The following is a 16850-nucleotide window of genomic DNA, read 5'->3' as shown; positions in this document are numbered from 1 at the left end:
ATGCACAAACTGTCAAGTGCTTTCCAGGGAGGAAGTCAGTGCCTCTCCTGAGACGGCTGGTGATGTGGGCGCCCCAGACCTTTGCTCACATTTCCTAGGGCCGGGACAGGGACAGGTGGTAGACTCCAGGTAGACCTCAGACACGTAGATGGTGGACCACTCTCCAGGAACACAGACGTGGGTGGTCCTCCAGTGCCCCAGGCACTCAACCTTTATTTCTCTACCAAACTGCTCGTCAGCAGGTGGGTACAGGGTTCTGCCCCCACCCCCTCCAGCCGACATCTCCTCTCCCCCAGCAGGAAAGCAGCAGAAAATGTCTGCTGGTACCAGGAGGACCCCACCGAACTCTGCTTCTCTCACAGCCCCTCCAGAACCTGTGAGCCAGAGGCAGCAGGGGTCGGGGAGGGGGCCTCAGAACCTGGAGCCCACGTGTATGCAAGGCAGGCTGAGGGGGCCTTGATTCTGGGGACCAGGGCAGGGATGTGAGTCTTGATTTACATATAAAATAATCACTTTGTACACTCTGTAGGAAGGGCGAAGACACAGTCATTTACTCACTGCTTTCTTCTACAACTAATTGTTGCCAAAGGGGCAAAAGCTGAGTTAAGAGAACATTTCTGTCCACCAAACGCTCTTTTCCTATCATCTTACATGACCCAAATGGACATGCGTTCCTCCAGCAAGGAGGGAGAGAGAGGAAATGCCCTTGTATAATTAGCCATCCTGGGTGACATCCTTTCAGCTCATGGGTGTATGGGTTTGGGGACAGAGTAAGGCCAAAGAGTCCAGGGACTCAGAGCGACCCAGCCAGGTAGACCTCAGGATGGTTGAACATGGGTTTGGGGGGAGGAACCCAAGGGTGTCTAGGGTTTCAGGCACCAGGCACAGAGGGCAAATCTGGCCCTGCCTGACAGCACAGAGATGGCTTATGTGTCATTTGCTTAGGACAGAAACTGAGTCCAGGAATGAGCCCAGCAGAGGCAGGCAGGCGGGCTGGCTGTCTCCAGGGAAAAGGGGTCCTTGCCCGGCCTCTTCTCCCAGTCCTGTGTCCCTCTCCCTGACCCTTCAACCCCCTGCACATATAAACAGAAAGAGGCTCAAGCCCTCATGAGCCAACTTTGTGGAAGCAGAGCGGGGAGGGGGGAGAGGGGGGACTGCCCGCCCTTGCTGTGCACAGCTGGGCCCAGATGTCCCCCCTTCCTCCCCCAGCTGACCAGGCTCCAGACCAGGCTCTAAGTGAGAGGTCAGAGCCGGCGAGAGCGGTCTCCAGGAGACCTCCGTCCATACAGAGGCGCTGGTTGCCAAGTAAATACCCAGCCTCCAATTAAGCGGAACAGACTCCAGAATGTGCTCATGGGTTTGGGGGTGTCAGACTCTGCATCTCTAAATCAGCCTCCAACTCTGGCTTCTGGGCAGGCCCCTCCCAGACCAGAGCTTCAGAGGCGAATTTCCAACGAGAGTCCCAGAGACATGAAGTACAGAGTCCCTAGGCAGATAGAAGTGGGGACAGAGAACTCGGGACCAGGCCTGAGGGTGGCCATTCCAACCACCGTAGGGCCCGGTGAGCAAGCAGGTGAGCGTGGCAGCAGGGTGAGGAGTGGGGCAAATGCTTGGGCACCATCCGTCTGAGGTACACACTGGAGATTCCATTCTGCTTCCAGCACTCACTTGCGGTCCTTTTCTTCTGGAAGAAAAACCCGAGAGTATATTATGATGTATGATGAGAGCACACATGCAGGCTGGTTCCTTCTGGCCCTTCCATCTTTCATTTCTCCCAGGACAGCCCCCTCTCCCATGACAACACTCAGTCGATCCCCAGCCCCTCTGTACTTCCCGAGCTGCAGCCGCAGCCCCACGTATTCAGCTGCAACCTGGACACATTCCCCTGCATGTTCCCTGGGCCCCCTGCACTCCATGATGGGGGTCCCATCAACCCCCCAGCCCACCCCAATGCATAGTCTACCATTGTTTTCGGTTTGAAGAACCACCATGAAGCATCATGAGATCCAGAAAGCACGGCCTCCTTGACTCCGCCCCCATCTCATATACCCAAGCCTGCTGATTTCACCGCCTGCCTGCCTACGTCTGGTGAGCTCATCTCTTTCTCCGCTGCCCCCAGGGCTCTAGGCCTCTCAGCCCTGCCCTCAGCCTCCATCCTACCTCACCACCACCCTCCTAGCATTACAGTACAAACCAGCACATCCTCCCCTTGATGGCTCCCCACTGCCCTCAGAATAAAGTGTAAGCCTTCCCCGTATCCTGACCCTCCCAGGTCTGTCCCCACTCAGCTTCTCCAGGATTCCCTTCCTCTCACTCAGCCCAGCTCACAGGACTCTGCCAGACAGCTGCTCAGCCACACCTGGGGAGAGCCAAGAGGTGGGGCAAGAGCATCCCCCCAACCCCCTGGGGCTGACCCGTCATCACAATTATCCCCAGGACACTTCCCTCATAAATCACGGGGAAGCCACGAGCATCGGGCCTCAGCAAAACTTCCCTAAAAGGCCACCAGACTGGCTTGGGAACATAACAGGGTCCCTTCTCTCACCCCCGCCCCGTCTGGCTTTAGGAGGCCCGAGGGACTGCAGCCGCACAGGGCAGAGCTGTCTGGGCTTCAGCGACAGCGGGGCACCACCCTTTAAAGCCAAATCTCTCTGGGACCATGGTCAACATCTCAGGTTAATGGCGGAAATGTAGATGTTGCCTGGGACCAGTTCCGCAGGGCTGGGACTCTGGCTCCTCCCCTCACCAGCTCACCAGCCTCTCTGCCTTCAGTCTCACCCCATTCTGTCTGTCCTCCACAGTCACCCCGTCCATCCCATGCTTGCACCCTTCGGTGGCTCCCACTGCTCTGAGGATAACGTGCAGGGTCCTTACCTTGGCATTTGAGGCCCTTGCCTCACCTCTGGCTTCACCTCTCTACCCTGCACACCAGATCCTGAACCCACTGGAGATGCCAAGCCACACTCACCCAGCCCCTTCTCCGAGGCTCCATTCTCCCTTCTCAAACCTCCACTCAAAACCTGCCTCTTCTAGAAACCACGCTCTCCCCCACCCTAGCCCTTCCAACCTGTCCCATCTTGCTAGGGGTCCGCTCCCTCCACCCAGGCCTGGAATCTTCTACTGTCCAGCATCCAGTGCTTTCCAAGACACAGCCTTTCCACATTGGAAGAGAAATGTTCTCACTTTCAAGTTTTCTTAAGAAAATGTGCTGAACCCTTTGGCAGCTGCGGCCACTTAGGGAAGGCTCTTGAAGAAGACAGAGAAGCTGCTGAGCTGCCCAGGTCCCCAGGAAGCCTGGGTCAGTGTGGCCGAGGCTGGCCAGGGGATTTCCTGGTAGACCACTTCCGTGCTCCAGCCAGAACGGGGGATGCCTTGGGCTCCTGTGTGTGGAGTTTCAGGAAACAGATCCATTTCCCTGTGTTCCCCTCCCCAGGAGTGTCCACGGAGGATGGGCCAGAAAGAATCATAAAGGGGGGCAGAATGCCTTCTCTGGCTCCCCCTAACCCACCCGTGGGCTTCAACAGGCTTTGCTTTGGCTGAGCACCCCCATCATGAGCCCTTCACCCCCACATGCCAGGTCACCCTCTACGCAGACTTGTGGTGGGTCACCTTCTCCAGAGAGAGAGAGGACAACTTGTTTTGGCCTTTTTAATAAAATATTTGCAGCACCCAGGAGGGCTGGCCAGCGTGGGGGATGGGGGCCGATTGATTGCCTTGGCCCCTGTGGAATGACAGGCATGGGATCTATTTATAGCCCGCAGCACCTCCCCTGGGACCGGGACACATTCTTGCCAGAGGTGTCTCTCAGGGACCCAGCTGCCCCAGCGCAGGCCTCAGCCATTGCTGGGCCTAACCTAGGCCTCTGCAGTAGCTTCAGCACAGGGCTACTGCCCTGGCTCCAACACCCAGGAACCAGAGTTTCTCCCTGCTTCCTCCCTCTCCTTTCACAAGGAGAATGATGCTGCAGGGTAGAGTCGTGCATTCTCAGGCCCCCCATGACAAAGGCAGGAAATGGACACCATGCCCCAGGCTGCTCCCCTACACACTGCCTCCCCCACCCCAACCCTTGCCACTCTGGCCTCCATTCTGCGTTCAGACCCAGACCTGTTAACTCAGAAACACAAAACTCCCCCACAAGGTGACACCAGAGAGGCCAACCCAATATGGTCTGGGGTCAGTGGCTGCCCACTCCATGCCTGGGAGACCATACTGAGAATGCCCAGGTAAAGACAGGCCAAGTTCAGAGAAGTCGGGGGCAGGGAAGGGGAGGGCCCGGCGAGCCTGGCTGTGCAGCGTTGGTGGCGTGAGGAGAGGGAGGCAGAGCAGCTCTGAGCACTGCTCCTGCTGGCTGACGAGTAAGCCCAGGGCCCCGACCCTTGCAGACACCTCGGGTCCCAGTCAGCAGCGCCCGTCACCCCTCCATTTGGTGACCGAAGAGCACCTCCTCCCATCCAGATGGGGATACTGACCCAGGCACTGGCCCTCTGCAGCCTGGGAGCAGAGGCAGGCTGGGCAGGAGGGGCTGGGGCCTCCCACTCACCATCTACGTGGTTCCGGGACAGGTACTTGAGGGCCTCATCGAGCAGGATGACAGGCAGAGATATCTGGAGCACCACCACCCACTGGTACCCGCTCAGGGGGGTGACCTGGAAAATGAGCTGGTGGGGGGAGGTTTGGTTAAAGAAAGGACTGCCCGGTGCTCTTGCTTCCCCCACCCAGGCTACAATGGACTCTTGATGAATGTATCCAAGACGCCCCTTGAGGTCCCACCGCTAGAGCTTTGTCCACCCCATTTCCTCAGCCTGAAGTGCCCTCCCCGGCCCTAATGCACAGGACCGAATCCCATCTGTCCTGTTGGGAAGTGGGAGGGATTCTGCACCAGGAAAGAACATAGTCTTTCCTCCTGCCCCAGCCTTGGGAGATTCCCCACCTCTTCTGTCCCCCAAGTCTGGGGGCTCCTGAAGGTGGGAACACATCCGGCCGGCGGTGGCTGCCCAAGCTCTAGGCACAGGCTGCACGCAGCGAGTATGTCAGTCCTCCCCTCTCCCAGTCCTGCAGGGGCCCGGGAAGGCCCAGCAACCAGCCCTGGGGCGTATGTCAGAGCACTTGGACCCTGTCACCCTAGGAGCCAGAGACGGTGAGTGCGGGGGGGCAGGGGACTCACAGGCAGCGGGGGCACCAGCAGGATGAGGAAGTGCAGAGCCATGGACATGGCCACGGCCGCCAGCAGCCAGGGGTTCAGCCAGGGCGGCATCCGCAGTAGGGACTGGTTCTCCGAGACGCTGCCAAGGGCACAGGGCACTCACCTTGGGCCAGGACACCGACAGGCCCTGCTACAGGCACCCACCCACCCTCCATATGGAGGTGTAGGCGGTGGCCTGAGCCCCAGCATTTCCCTAATTGGACCTAAGTGCTGGAGCACTTCTGGGGGCCAGTGCAGCTGGAAGGGGTGTCACTGCTGCCCACTCAGCCCCCAGGGGCCTGTCCTGGGGCTTGAGCTCCATTTCGCTGTCCCTCAGACCTGATCCTGGCCCCTCTGTTTCATCAGACCCCAATCTTGGCCCCCTTCTGTCCCCTGGATCCCAATTCTGGCCCCACTGACTCAGACCCCAATCCTGGACACCCCAACCCTCGGACCCCAATCCTGGACCCCCTGACCCCAGACCCCAATCCTGGACCCCCTGACCCTCAGACCCCAATCCTAGACCCCCTGACCCTTTTCCCCAATTCTGGACATCTGACTCTCAGACCCCAACCTTGGCCACCTCCGACCCAAATTCTGGGGTCCACGTGACCTTCAACCCCAACCCCTCACCCCCAGCTCCAGGCCCCTCTGCCCAGCCCACCTGTTGAGGGCATTGCACATTTCAATGGTCACCAGCACAGACAAGGCCATGGTCGTGGGGAAGCGTGACTCGAAAACCTCACAATCAATGTCGGCAAAGAGTGGGTTGTCCTCGGAGCACTTCAGGAAGTTCCTCTGAGGGCACCGTGGTAGGGTCAGGGAGAACAGCGGTCAGAGGAGGGGCCGGTGTGTGGGAAAAGGGAAGCCTCACTCCACCCTTAGCCCACATCTGAGGACCCAATATAAATAGTGAGCAAAGCATTGCCATGGGCTGGTCTGAGGGAGGGGTGCTCACCCAGGATTGGGGGCAGGTGGCCTGCACTGTGCCAGGGAGAAGGGAAGACCGTTCAGGGGCAGGGGTATGGTGGGGCAGGAGAGTGGCTAGGATTAGGCTGGGGAGGACGGCAGGGAGCCCTGGGATCAAGGAGCAGGTCCAGGATTTATCCTAAAGGTGCACAGGGGTGGGGGGCAGGCCAAGTACTGGAGGCGCAGGAGTAGGGATGGTGATTAATCGAGACCACCGAAGAAGTAAATGCATATGAAAACCAATAAGCAAAACTATGCTTGAATAGAATTCACCTTTGGTGGACAGAAGACTAAGACTACATGTGCCCTATTCCCCATTATTAAATTAGATTCCGTTCATGCCGCCTTCCATTTCGACATTGAAATCGAACTCGGCCAGCACAGTCTTTTGCTTATGACATGAAGTAATGAATTGTCAGGCACAGGCTTGATAAGGAAGTGGCTCTCGTCCCTGCAGCCCCGGGGGATTTTCTTCCTGCTTCTAAAGCTCACTCCCACAATTTGCTGTGACAAGAGCCCATGCATGAGAACTTCTGTCTTGTTCTCTTCAACATCACAGGATGAGTGTGAACAGGCCTAACCGTTCAACAGCTCCGTTCCCCCATAACATAAATCTGAACTCTGGCGTCTCATCTGAACTCAGAGATCTTTTAAGCTAAGGGTTTGGAAACTGGGGCCAAGGGGCTGTGAAAATAACCCTCAAAGACAAACCTGTAAAACAACCGGCTGTCTAACCTGTCTGGTAAATGCCTTCATTTTCCTACACTGCGTAACTGTGGGTAAGACAACTATTCTCAGCCACAAGGGGCTGTTGGCACGGTCCTCTTCTCTCTCACGCAGGATGAAAAATTATAGAAGACTACAGCTTGGCTAGATTTCTTATTTCAACAAAAAGATGGAGACTCTTACTTAAATCAATAGTGGGATTTTCTCCAAAAACCAAGCTCTAGGATTTGAGACAAGTGTACATGTTTTTAAGTGTTTGGCATTGATCATAGAGCAGAGAAAATGTCCTCAACTTTGAACCCCCTCAGAGGCCAAGAGGACCAGATGTTCTGGGGGTTGTGCCACTGCTGTCGGGCCCCACTTCCCAGATCTTAATGCTATGCATACACGCACACACACAGGCAGTGCACACACTTCCCACTTGGGCACGTGCACACTCGGGCCCTTATGCGTGGGCGCAGGGAAGCAATCTCAACAGGATCACATCAAGATGTTTCAATAGATCTGATGCTCTTGCCCTAAATACCCTGCCCAGTTCAGACCTTCTGGATTTCACGAGTAAGCACCTGCCACACATATATTATGTCCCAGGACCTTGGCGATTTGGGGTCCGCAGTACAAAGGGTGGCAATAGGGACAGGGCTGGCAGAAGGCAGCCACGGGATGATTGGCACAGGCCTGTCTCTACCGTGTGGCTCCCACCGGCGCTGAATGAGCAGAGGTGCCTGAGGCTGGCCTGAGCCTTCTCAAGGGCTGGAGGCACCAGCCTCTGGGATGCGAGCTGGGCCCATGCTCTGCGCTGCTGCCAGAGGGAGAGCCCCATGTGCTTGAGGGCTGGTAGGTGCCAGAAAAGCATCCCCAGGCTGCCTCAGCCGAGATGTGAATAATGCTGCAGAACCCCTGAAATCACAGCCTCCCCAGGGAGGATGGCCAGTGGTAACCTAGCCCTCACACTGCCCTCAGGGTGGTCGGTCCCCTGACACTCCCTGGGATGGGGCAGGAAGTCAGGGTCCCTCCTTGGAGCTCTTCTATCTAATGGCAAAGGCAGGCACACTCAGAGGAAGAAAATCCTGCATCTCTGCAGCTCTCGGCTTTAAACAAGAAAATTTCAACTGGCTTTGCCGGAACTGCTGCAAAACTTCTATCAAGCAGAGACGTGCTGGCTGCTCAAACAGAGGGAGAGCTGACAGACAATAGCTGAAGGGTCTCCTTGCTTGCTTCTAGAGCTGTGCTGAGCTAAGATGGCCCTGTGGTGGACACCTGTCAGTCAGGTGACTTCAAGAGGTCGGTGGGTCTACGGGGGTGGAGAGAGCCTGGCAAATCCCTGATTTCCTCAGTCTGACACTCTGCCTCAAGTTCCACCATGTAGGACTTCATATCTCTGAGTCTTCAATGTTTTGGGGGGTTCCCTAGTAAAGATAAGACACTTGTGGGCAGTTATTCCCCTTGGTCCCCTCTAACTAAATGATTGGGAGAAGAAATAGCCTCTTCTCTGGCTCGGGGGCTATGCTGCTCTCCCTACGTTTCCCGTGGCTTCTGAGCTTGGCTCCTTAGGTGGTGGATGTCTATATATGTGAATGGGGGTGGGGAGGGATAGCCGTTGGTCAACCATGGGGTTCTGGACCCCTCACCCCTGGAACTCCAATAACCGGATATGAGCTCGACTTTAGATATAACCCCAATAGGCTCCCTGGCTGTCGCTTGCTCACCAGCTGGTAGAAGGTGATGTGAGGTCCCTCGGCATCATACAGGAACCACCAGGTGGCGGCAGCCACTGTGGCCAGGCCGACGTACACTGCAGGGAGGGCAGGAGGAAACCAGCTACAGTGGACAAAAGCGGTTTTCTGGTATCCATTTCCCCTTCATAATAATTCCCTGACTTTTTGTCAGGGAGCCACCCTCTCCCTCTCGGGATCGTGTGGTTTGCAGGCACCTACCCTCAGTGCCAGTGGTGGGCCCTGACTGGCAAAGAGCATCTGTCACACCCCTGGCCACAGCGATTGGCTAGGAGGTAAGCAGGTAACCCAATGTGGGCCAATGAGAACAGGCCTGAGACTTTTACCATACTACTGAGGAGGAGTATGAGAAAAGGCTCTCTTCTGTTGAATATGGGGTTGTAATGGAGTCAGCAGGAGGGCTGCAGCTGCAACAGCCACCCTAAGACACAACAGCCTGAGAATGGAGCTGAGGCAGAACCAAAATATGCCTGTGATACTACTGTCTGAGGCTCGATCCAGCCATGCCTGAGGCGCGTGTGCTAGTCTCTTCAGTTAGATGAGCCCACACAGTCTTTTTGGCATAAGCCAGGCTGTCATACTGTCTGTAGTTTGCAAGCCTAACTGATACAGGGTCTCAGGAAACTACTGGAACCCCACGGAGGGCTGGAGCCCCCCCACTCACCTCCAATAGCCAGATATCGGAAAAAGAGCCAACCACTGATGAGGGCCTCGCGAGGGTTCCGAGGCATCTTCTCCATGATGTCCAGGTCTGGTGGGTTGAAGCCCAGGGCCGTGGCAGGTAGGCCATCTGTCACCAGGTTCACCCAGAGCAGCTGCACAGGGATCAGGGCTTCTGGCAGGCCCAGGATGGCCGTGAGGAAGATGCTGGAACCAGAGTCAAGAGCTCCAGCTCCCACAAATGGAGGGTCCAGCTCCTGCTCACATGCCAAACTGGGGAGCCCACCCACTGCCTCCTTAGCAGCCCCACCTTGCTCTGCTAGTTCTGATGTGTGTGCACACAGCTCTGCCTCACACTCGGCCACCCCTGTCTCCCTCAGTGCCGGCTCTGGAGCCCGGACAATCTGCTCTTTAGGCCTCTCTTGTTTAGGACATACTCTTGTTCAGGGCACGCACACATGTAGACAGTGCTTATCCAAACATATATATATCTGTTTACAGACATGAGCAAAAACCTAGCACAGGCCACACAATCCCAGAAACACTTACACACTTGCCCTGATGTACAGAGATGCAGAATTCACATGTATCCAGGCAAATATGTGTTCACCAAGCCCCACAGGCGTCTCTCACACGCAAATCTAAGTGTGCACACATTACGCGCCTCCACAAGTCCTCTGTGCTTGTACTCATGCCCATAGCTGTATGAGGGCACACATGCACCGTGTGCGTGCGTACACACACTCACATACACACACAGTCTCACTCAGGCACACACACCGTGCACACACAACTGTGTGCACACTACATGGACACACACGAACACATTACTGCGCAAAGGTGGGGCTAATTCTCCCATCTTGCACGACTCTAAAATGGGAAGGTTATGGCTGGAGGGATGATAGGGGACTTTTCAGGCACCTCCTTGAGGGCTGGGGTGCCCCAGGGCCTCTGGAGAATGACAAGGTATCCCCGTCCTAGCCCATCTGAGGTGGGACCCTAGAAGGCCCCAACCAGGGCAGGTCACATGTCCCTCCATCCCTGAAGCCCCATCCCAGGAACAGGCATTTCCTTGGTCTCAGGGATGCAGAGCTAGTCCAGAGAGCTGGGAGGACAGAACGCAGGGCCTCACCAGACAACTTCGCCGACATTGGAGGAGATGAGGTAGCGGATGAATTGCTTCATGTTACTGTAGATGGCCCGGCCCTCCTCCACCGCAGCCACAATGGAGGCAAAGTTGTCATCTGACAGGACCATCTCTGCTGCTGACTTTGCCACTGCTGTGCCGGAGCCCATGGCAATGCCAATCTCTGCTTTCTTCAGGGCCGGGGCATCATTCACCCCGTCTCCAGTCTGGAGGCCAGGTTAGGTGGGTTCACACCTGAGAAACATCCTTTCCACCTCCCCATCTCCCGTCAACTCAGCCTATCCCCAAGCTTAGGGATGTCCCCAAGGAAAAAGACAGCTGGACAGAGCAAATAGTGAGGTCATGAGCTTAGAAACTGGGGTGGGGATGAGGCTAAAGGGAAGGCAAGGAGTGCAAACAAGGACAAAGTCGGGGAAAAGATCATCAGGTCTTCTCTAAGGTCAGAGGAGATGGTGAGGTGGCGATAGGCATGAGGGTGCGTCAATGAGGAGGGTGGGGATGAAATTCATGTAGGACGTGGGGCAGAAGATGAAATTGATGTTAAGGATAAAGTTAAGGTTAACTCAGGAGTGAGGTCAAGGTCCTGGCCCAGGTCAAGGACCAGGTTAGGTGTTGTAGTCAAGGGGAAGGTTGGAGCCAAAGTCAGGGTCAAGACTGGACTCTGGCTCAAGATTAAAAATTAGATTAAGGTAGAGGTCAAGTCAAAGTCAGAGGCCTAGTCAAGGCTATGGTCCGTATCAGGAGTGATGTCATGGTTGAAGTCAGAGTTGAGTCAAGGTCAAGATTAGAAACCAGCTCGAAGTTGAGGTAACATAAAGTGTTAGCCTAGGGGGATCAAGAGCAATGTCAGGGATCAGGTCCAGGTCCAAGTCAAAACTAGAACCCATATCAGTGTTGAGCTCAAGGTAAAGAATCAGATTAAGATGGTTAAGGTCAAGGTCAGGAACCTTCTGTGTGAAGGTCAAAAAATAAGTTCAAGAACAAGGTTTCAGTTGTAGACAAATCAAGGTTGGTGCCCAGTTCATTATCTAGGTCAAGGCTGAGCCACTGGTCAGAATTAAGGTAAGGGTGAAGGACTAGGTTAGGTTGGAGGTCAAATTAATAACAGAGGCCCAGTCAGGGTTGAGGTCTAAGTCAAAAGTCAGATCAGTGTTGACGAACAGGTCAGCAATCAAGAATGAGACAGAATGAAAACTGGACCCAAACCAAATGTCCAGCCACAGGTAAATAGATAACCTGGCATACTCACCCAATGGCATGTTACTCTATAATAAAAAAAAGCAATCATCTACTGATACCCACAACAACATGGAAAAATCTCAAAAGAAACCAGACACAAAAGAGTATATACTGTATGATTCCATTCATGTCAAAATCTAAGACAGGCAAAACTACCTTTGGTGGAAAAAAATCAGAACAGCAATTGCCTGTTGTGGGAGGGGGCCTGAGGGGGCAGGAGCATGAGGGAACTTCATGGGTTGGTGATAATGTTCCCTGTCGTGATAAGGCTTTGGGTGACACAGGTGTGTGCATTTAGCAGAACTCATCTAATAAATGGCATGCTTGCGAACTGCGCGTTTCATTGCATGCAAGTTTTACCTCAAACAGGAAAAAAAAACCAAAAACAAAAGAACCACAAATACTGCTCTCTAGAGTAATGAAGTGTACTCATCTCTACAACTTACTCTGAAATGCATTTAAGAAAAGATGGATTAAGGATGGATAGATGGATAGGTATGTAATAAATAAATTATAACAAATATATTATTTGTAGAATCTAGACGGTGGATATACAGGCACTCACTTGAAAATTATTTCAATTTCTCTTTGTGTTTGAATTTTTTTGTAACAAAATGCTGGGGGAAAAAAAAAATGAAACAGAAGCCGGGGTTCCAAGCCCTGTGGCAAGCGCTTCTCCCACTCCTCACCACCTCCCCCAGGCTCGTTTTGTGGCCTCACCATGGCAGTGACCTCGTTAAAGGATTGCAGGTACTCCACAATTTGGGACTTGTGTGCAGGTTCCACACGAGCGAAGCAGCGGGCTGTGCGGCAGGCGTGGCGCTGCTGCTCGGGGCTGAGGTCATCGAATTCACGGCCTGTGTAGGCCTTGCCCGTCACATCCTCTGTGTCCTTGAAGATGCCCAGCCGACGGCAAATAGCCACAGCCGTGCCTTTGTTGTCCCCTGTGATCATGACCACACGGATGCCCGCCCGGCGGCAGCGTGCGATGCAAGCAGCCACCTCGGGCCTCGGAGGGTCCAGCATGCCCACGCAGCCCACGAAAGTCAGGTCCGTCTGTAGGGAGGGGGCAGATGCAAGTGGGGCCTGGGCCCATCCACAACCTGCCACCTACCCGACTGCTGCAGGTGGGCGCACAAGCCCAGTGCTAAGGCCTTGTGCCGGCACCTACCTCATACTGCACAAACTTGCTGCAGTCATCCAGCTGCATGACTTCCTTCCTTGGGGGCTCGTCCCGGGTAGCCAGTGCCAGGCAGCGCAGCGTATCCAAGCCTGAGCCCCAATCCCGGATCTTGGCCAGAATCTGCTCCCTGGCGGTGGTGTTCAGGGGTACTGTGCGGTTCCCCACACGGACTGAGCTACAGCGCTCAATCACACTCTCAGGAGCCCCCTGCAAGGTTGGGGAGGAGTGAGGAACTTGTCAGCCAGGACCTCTCGTCTCCCTCCTGCCCAACTGAGGAAACTGAGGCCCAGGTATAGAGGAAGGCCACTGAAGAGCACAAACAGCAAGGCACGGATCAGAATCCATTCTTTGAAAGCCCAGAGTGGGAACCAAGAGGGAGCCACTACGAGAAAATCCAAAGGAAAAAGGGGAGCGGGTCATGGCCACCCAGGGGATGGCACCCTCCCCCCACACCAGCCCGTAGCTGGGAAGGCCTGCTATAGCATTTTGGGGGTGGGAATGACAGCCCTCCTGTAGGCCCTTGGTGCTACTGGGATCCCAGTTCTGTAAAGGGGTCGGCAGCAGGAGGCAGGCTGAACCCTGCTTGGGGACCAGAAATAGAGCCATGCAGAGAGTGTGGTGGGTATGGCTCTGAGAAGGACGTCTTGGGGGTGGCAAACCCCTCAGTGGCCTTGGGGTCTCACCTCAGACATCACCCCACGCCTGGGATTAGCCTCTGAACAACATGCCATCTGTGCCTTCTTTTTCTCCCCAAAGGGCACTGTTACATTTTCAAAACAGCCAAGCTCTCCACACAGAAAAAGCCTTTTCATTTCAAAAGGGGCCAAAACCTCCGTGGTGGGGTGAAGTGAGGGCTGTGATTTCTACTTCAGGTTCCAAAGCAGCAACAGGAGATGCTGTGGGCAGAGGTCTGGACAGGGCTGAGGCCTTTCCTCTGGGAAGTAACACGAAGCATCAAAGGCGGGCATGACCCACCTCAACACTCCCAGTCAGAGGCTAAGGGCTTTGGAGACCTGTTAGCCTGACCCTGCTATTTAGATGGGGAGAACAAGCTCCATGGAGGAGCATGGGTGACCCCAAGGTCATGTGACAAGGCAGTGCCTCTCAGCCCAGAGCTGGGGCCATGGCGAGGGGCAGGCCTTAGCCCCTGGCCCTGGCTTCGTCTCCACCAATCCTGGATCCTTCTCCCAGTTCCTCACGGCAGGCCCACCACCCTCATTCTGGATTCATTGCTTTGACAGTAGGCCTCACACCTCCCTCTGTCACACCTCCCTCTAGCTGCAGACTCTGGCTCTTCAGAGGACTGGAGACCAGGTCCCTAGGGCCCTACGTATGAAGAGGCCCCAGGCCAGTCAGGCGGGTCCCACCTTCACAAACATCTTGCTGCCCTGGGCCCCCGGGCCAGTGCGGGTGGGCGTGCAGTACACTGACATGGACTTCCGGTCTCGAGAGAACTCCAGGGTGAACTCCTTCCGCATCAGCTGCTTGATGACCTGCAGGGCGCAGGGGGATCAGGGTGTGAGGGGCAGAGCCAGCAGCTCTCAGTGCTTTCTCACCAGTCTCTCGGCCCCATGAAAAGACTCTTGCTCCCTACACAATGGTCCTGGCATTCGAGGCCTCCATCTCCCTCTCCAGCCCCAGAAATCTTAAAAAGTTGCCATTTCCCGACCATGCTGTGCATTTCCCAACTCCAAGTTACAGACCACACTCCGTCTTTTCCTTTCTTTTCTCTTCTCCCTAGCCAAGTCTTACTAAGGTCCTCCTCCCAGAAGCCTCCCGAGAGTCCATTCTCCTCTCTCTCTTCTCCAGATGCCCCAGAAGGCCCAGCCATGAAGCCTGTGGCCTGAGCCCCGACCCTACTCACCGCGTTGCAGGCACCAGCTCGCTCCACCCGGGACAGGGCCTGTAGGTCGGTGTCAAACACGTCCATCTTCTCTACCAGGCAAGTCAGGGCTGTCTCTGTGGCCTCTCCCACCTTCTCATATATGCCCTTGGCCTGGTGGGGCCCAGAGTACAGGGAATGAGGGGCAGGCCAGCCTCCACAGGGGCTTCCAGCCTCACCTCCCACTCACTCCCCACTCACTCGCTGCCCTCTGGAGCTCCTTCTGCCAGTTACCTGCAGCCTCTTTTGCTCCAGGCCTGTGGGCCCTTCTCAGTCCAGCTGACTGGGGATCTGGGGGGTGTCTGGCACTGACACTCACCTTCTCCTCTGACCCTCCCTTCTCCCGACACCAATGGCCACGCACCCCTCCTGTCCTCTGCCTTCTTCTCTGCTGGCTCCTTCTCAATCTTCTTTGCCAGGTTCCTCTTTCTAAACCCTGCTGTCGGGGTCCTGCTTCTTCCCTCCCACCCTCTCTCCCTGAGGCCTCATTTGGCCCCTGCCTCCACCTTTCACAGGCTCACGACGGCCAGTGCCCAGACTAGCCTTGACCTCTCTCCTAAGCTCCAAGCCTACATGTCCACTGACTGCCCGTTGGACCTTGTTCCCTGGGGACCCTCAAGCCACCTCTCTCCCTACATTTGCCACTTTAGTGACAGTCTCAGCAGGACAGCAATCAGAAGCTACCCTGACCCTCACTCTCTCTTTCACCTAACCAGCCACCAAATCCCAGGATTTGGGCTCCTGAGTCTTTCTTCAACCTATGCCTTATCCCATCTCCCTGAGCCAAGACTCAGCCGACATCGCTCTGGACAACCACACAGGGCTCCCTGGCTCCAGGCTTGCCCTGTCTATTCTGTCCCCCACAGAAGCCTGGGGGATCTTTTGTAAATGTAAATCTGACCATATCACTTCAGTGCCTGTCTACTGCCCTCAGTTTGGCATTGGGCCTGACTTGGTGTGGCCAAGTCCTTCCCCGCAGATGGGGCATCCTCCTGCATGCACCATTCCACTGCTGCAGCCACAGGGAAGAGCCTTCAACGCCGAAAGCACATCAGGCTGTTATGGCCTGTGGCCTTTTCTGGGCTGTGCCTTATGCTTGAAACACCCTCGTTAGTCCTACACCCCAATCTCTTCCCTCAGGCCCTTCAGCCCCTTACAGTACAGTCCTCCACGGCCCAAGAGCCCCAGAGCCTGGTGCAGAAGCCAGTCAGGCGAAAAGGGAGGAGTGGCAGTGGAGGGTGTGCAGGGGTGGCAGGGTTCCTGGGGTGTGGCACTCCAAAGGGGCAGGAACCACCCACCCTGGGAGCTTTGAGACTGTGGACGAAGGGTCTGTCTTGAAAGGTTGGATCCTAGGGAGCTCGTGACAGGGAGTAGGGGCTCACCTCGTTGTAGTCCAGCGCCGAGTCGTTGCACAGAGCACAGATCGTGGCCAACTCCACCAGCCCATCGAACTGCCCACAACGCACCAGCTGCTCTCCCTGCCGCCTGACGAGCCAGGCGGTTAGTAGAAGGACCTTGGCCCCGCCCCCGGGAGGTGTCCAGCCTTTTGGCCCCGCCCCCAGGAGCCCTCACTCATTGAAACTCCCAGAGCTGTGCTATGTAGCCGGGTCCACCAGCAAACCACGCCCACCTGTGCCCAACTCGCCCAGCGCACCCAGCACTCACACTTCGCCCTCCGGAGCATATGTGGTGCCAGATATGGTGAACTCGTGCAAACGGCAGGCACCTGCTTCCACCTCAGCTACAATGAACATCTGGGAATGGGAAACACAGGGGCATGCTGAGTTGAGCTCTCACCTCCTTCCTCCCTGGGCAGCCGATTTGAATAAAGCCTGACCCCAAGGAGGGGTCCTGTGGGCCCTCAGGGAAGCTTGTGGCCTTCCTTCCCTGAGGGTCTCAGAGCTGCAGCATAAGAGTAGAGTTCAGGCTGAAGTGAGGCCCCTCTGCTCTGCCCAGGTGTGTCCAGCTCCAGTTTGCCCATTTGCTCTGGACTCCTGAGGGGTTTGTGGCAGACTCTTCACTGTTCTAGGGGCAGCTCCCAACTTGACAGAACTGTGTGCTGGGGCAGGAAGCCTGGATGCTTGCCCATCTCGCTGTGTGACCTGGGCTGAGCACCTGAGCCTGTT

The 16850-nt window shown here is 55.7% G+C and overlaps 1 protein-coding gene across 1 annotated transcript in view; it reads right to left on the bottom strand.

Moving 5' to 3' along the window:
• The window catches only part of LOC109453798 (sarcoplasmic/endoplasmic reticulum calcium ATPase 3), a 54937-nt gene that overhangs the window by 21140 nt on the left and 16947 nt on the right, over positions 1-16850 (bottom strand). Inside the window, 12 exon segments of the mRNA XM_074320853.1 lie at positions 4541-4658; positions 5165-5282; positions 5847-5980; positions 8587-8672; positions 9278-9480; positions 10406-10626; positions 12380-12715; positions 12831-13049; positions 14210-14335; positions 14707-14838; positions 16107-16209; positions 16390-16478. Of these exon segments, the coding sequence (XP_074176954.1) occupies positions 4541-4658; positions 5165-5282; positions 5847-5980; positions 8587-8672; positions 9278-9480; positions 10406-10626; positions 12380-12715; positions 12831-13049; positions 14210-14335; positions 14707-14838; positions 16107-16209; positions 16390-16478 (1885 nt within the window).

The sequence above is a fragment of the Rhinolophus sinicus genome, linkage group LG15, assembly GCF_036562045.2.
Source record: "Rhinolophus sinicus isolate RSC01 linkage group LG15, ASM3656204v1, whole genome shotgun sequence".
Classification (NCBI taxonomy): Eukaryota; Metazoa; Chordata; class Mammalia; order Chiroptera; family Rhinolophidae; genus Rhinolophus; species Rhinolophus sinicus.
Note: the sequence above shows the minus strand (reverse complement) of the source record. Positions and strands in the feature narration are given on the sequence as shown.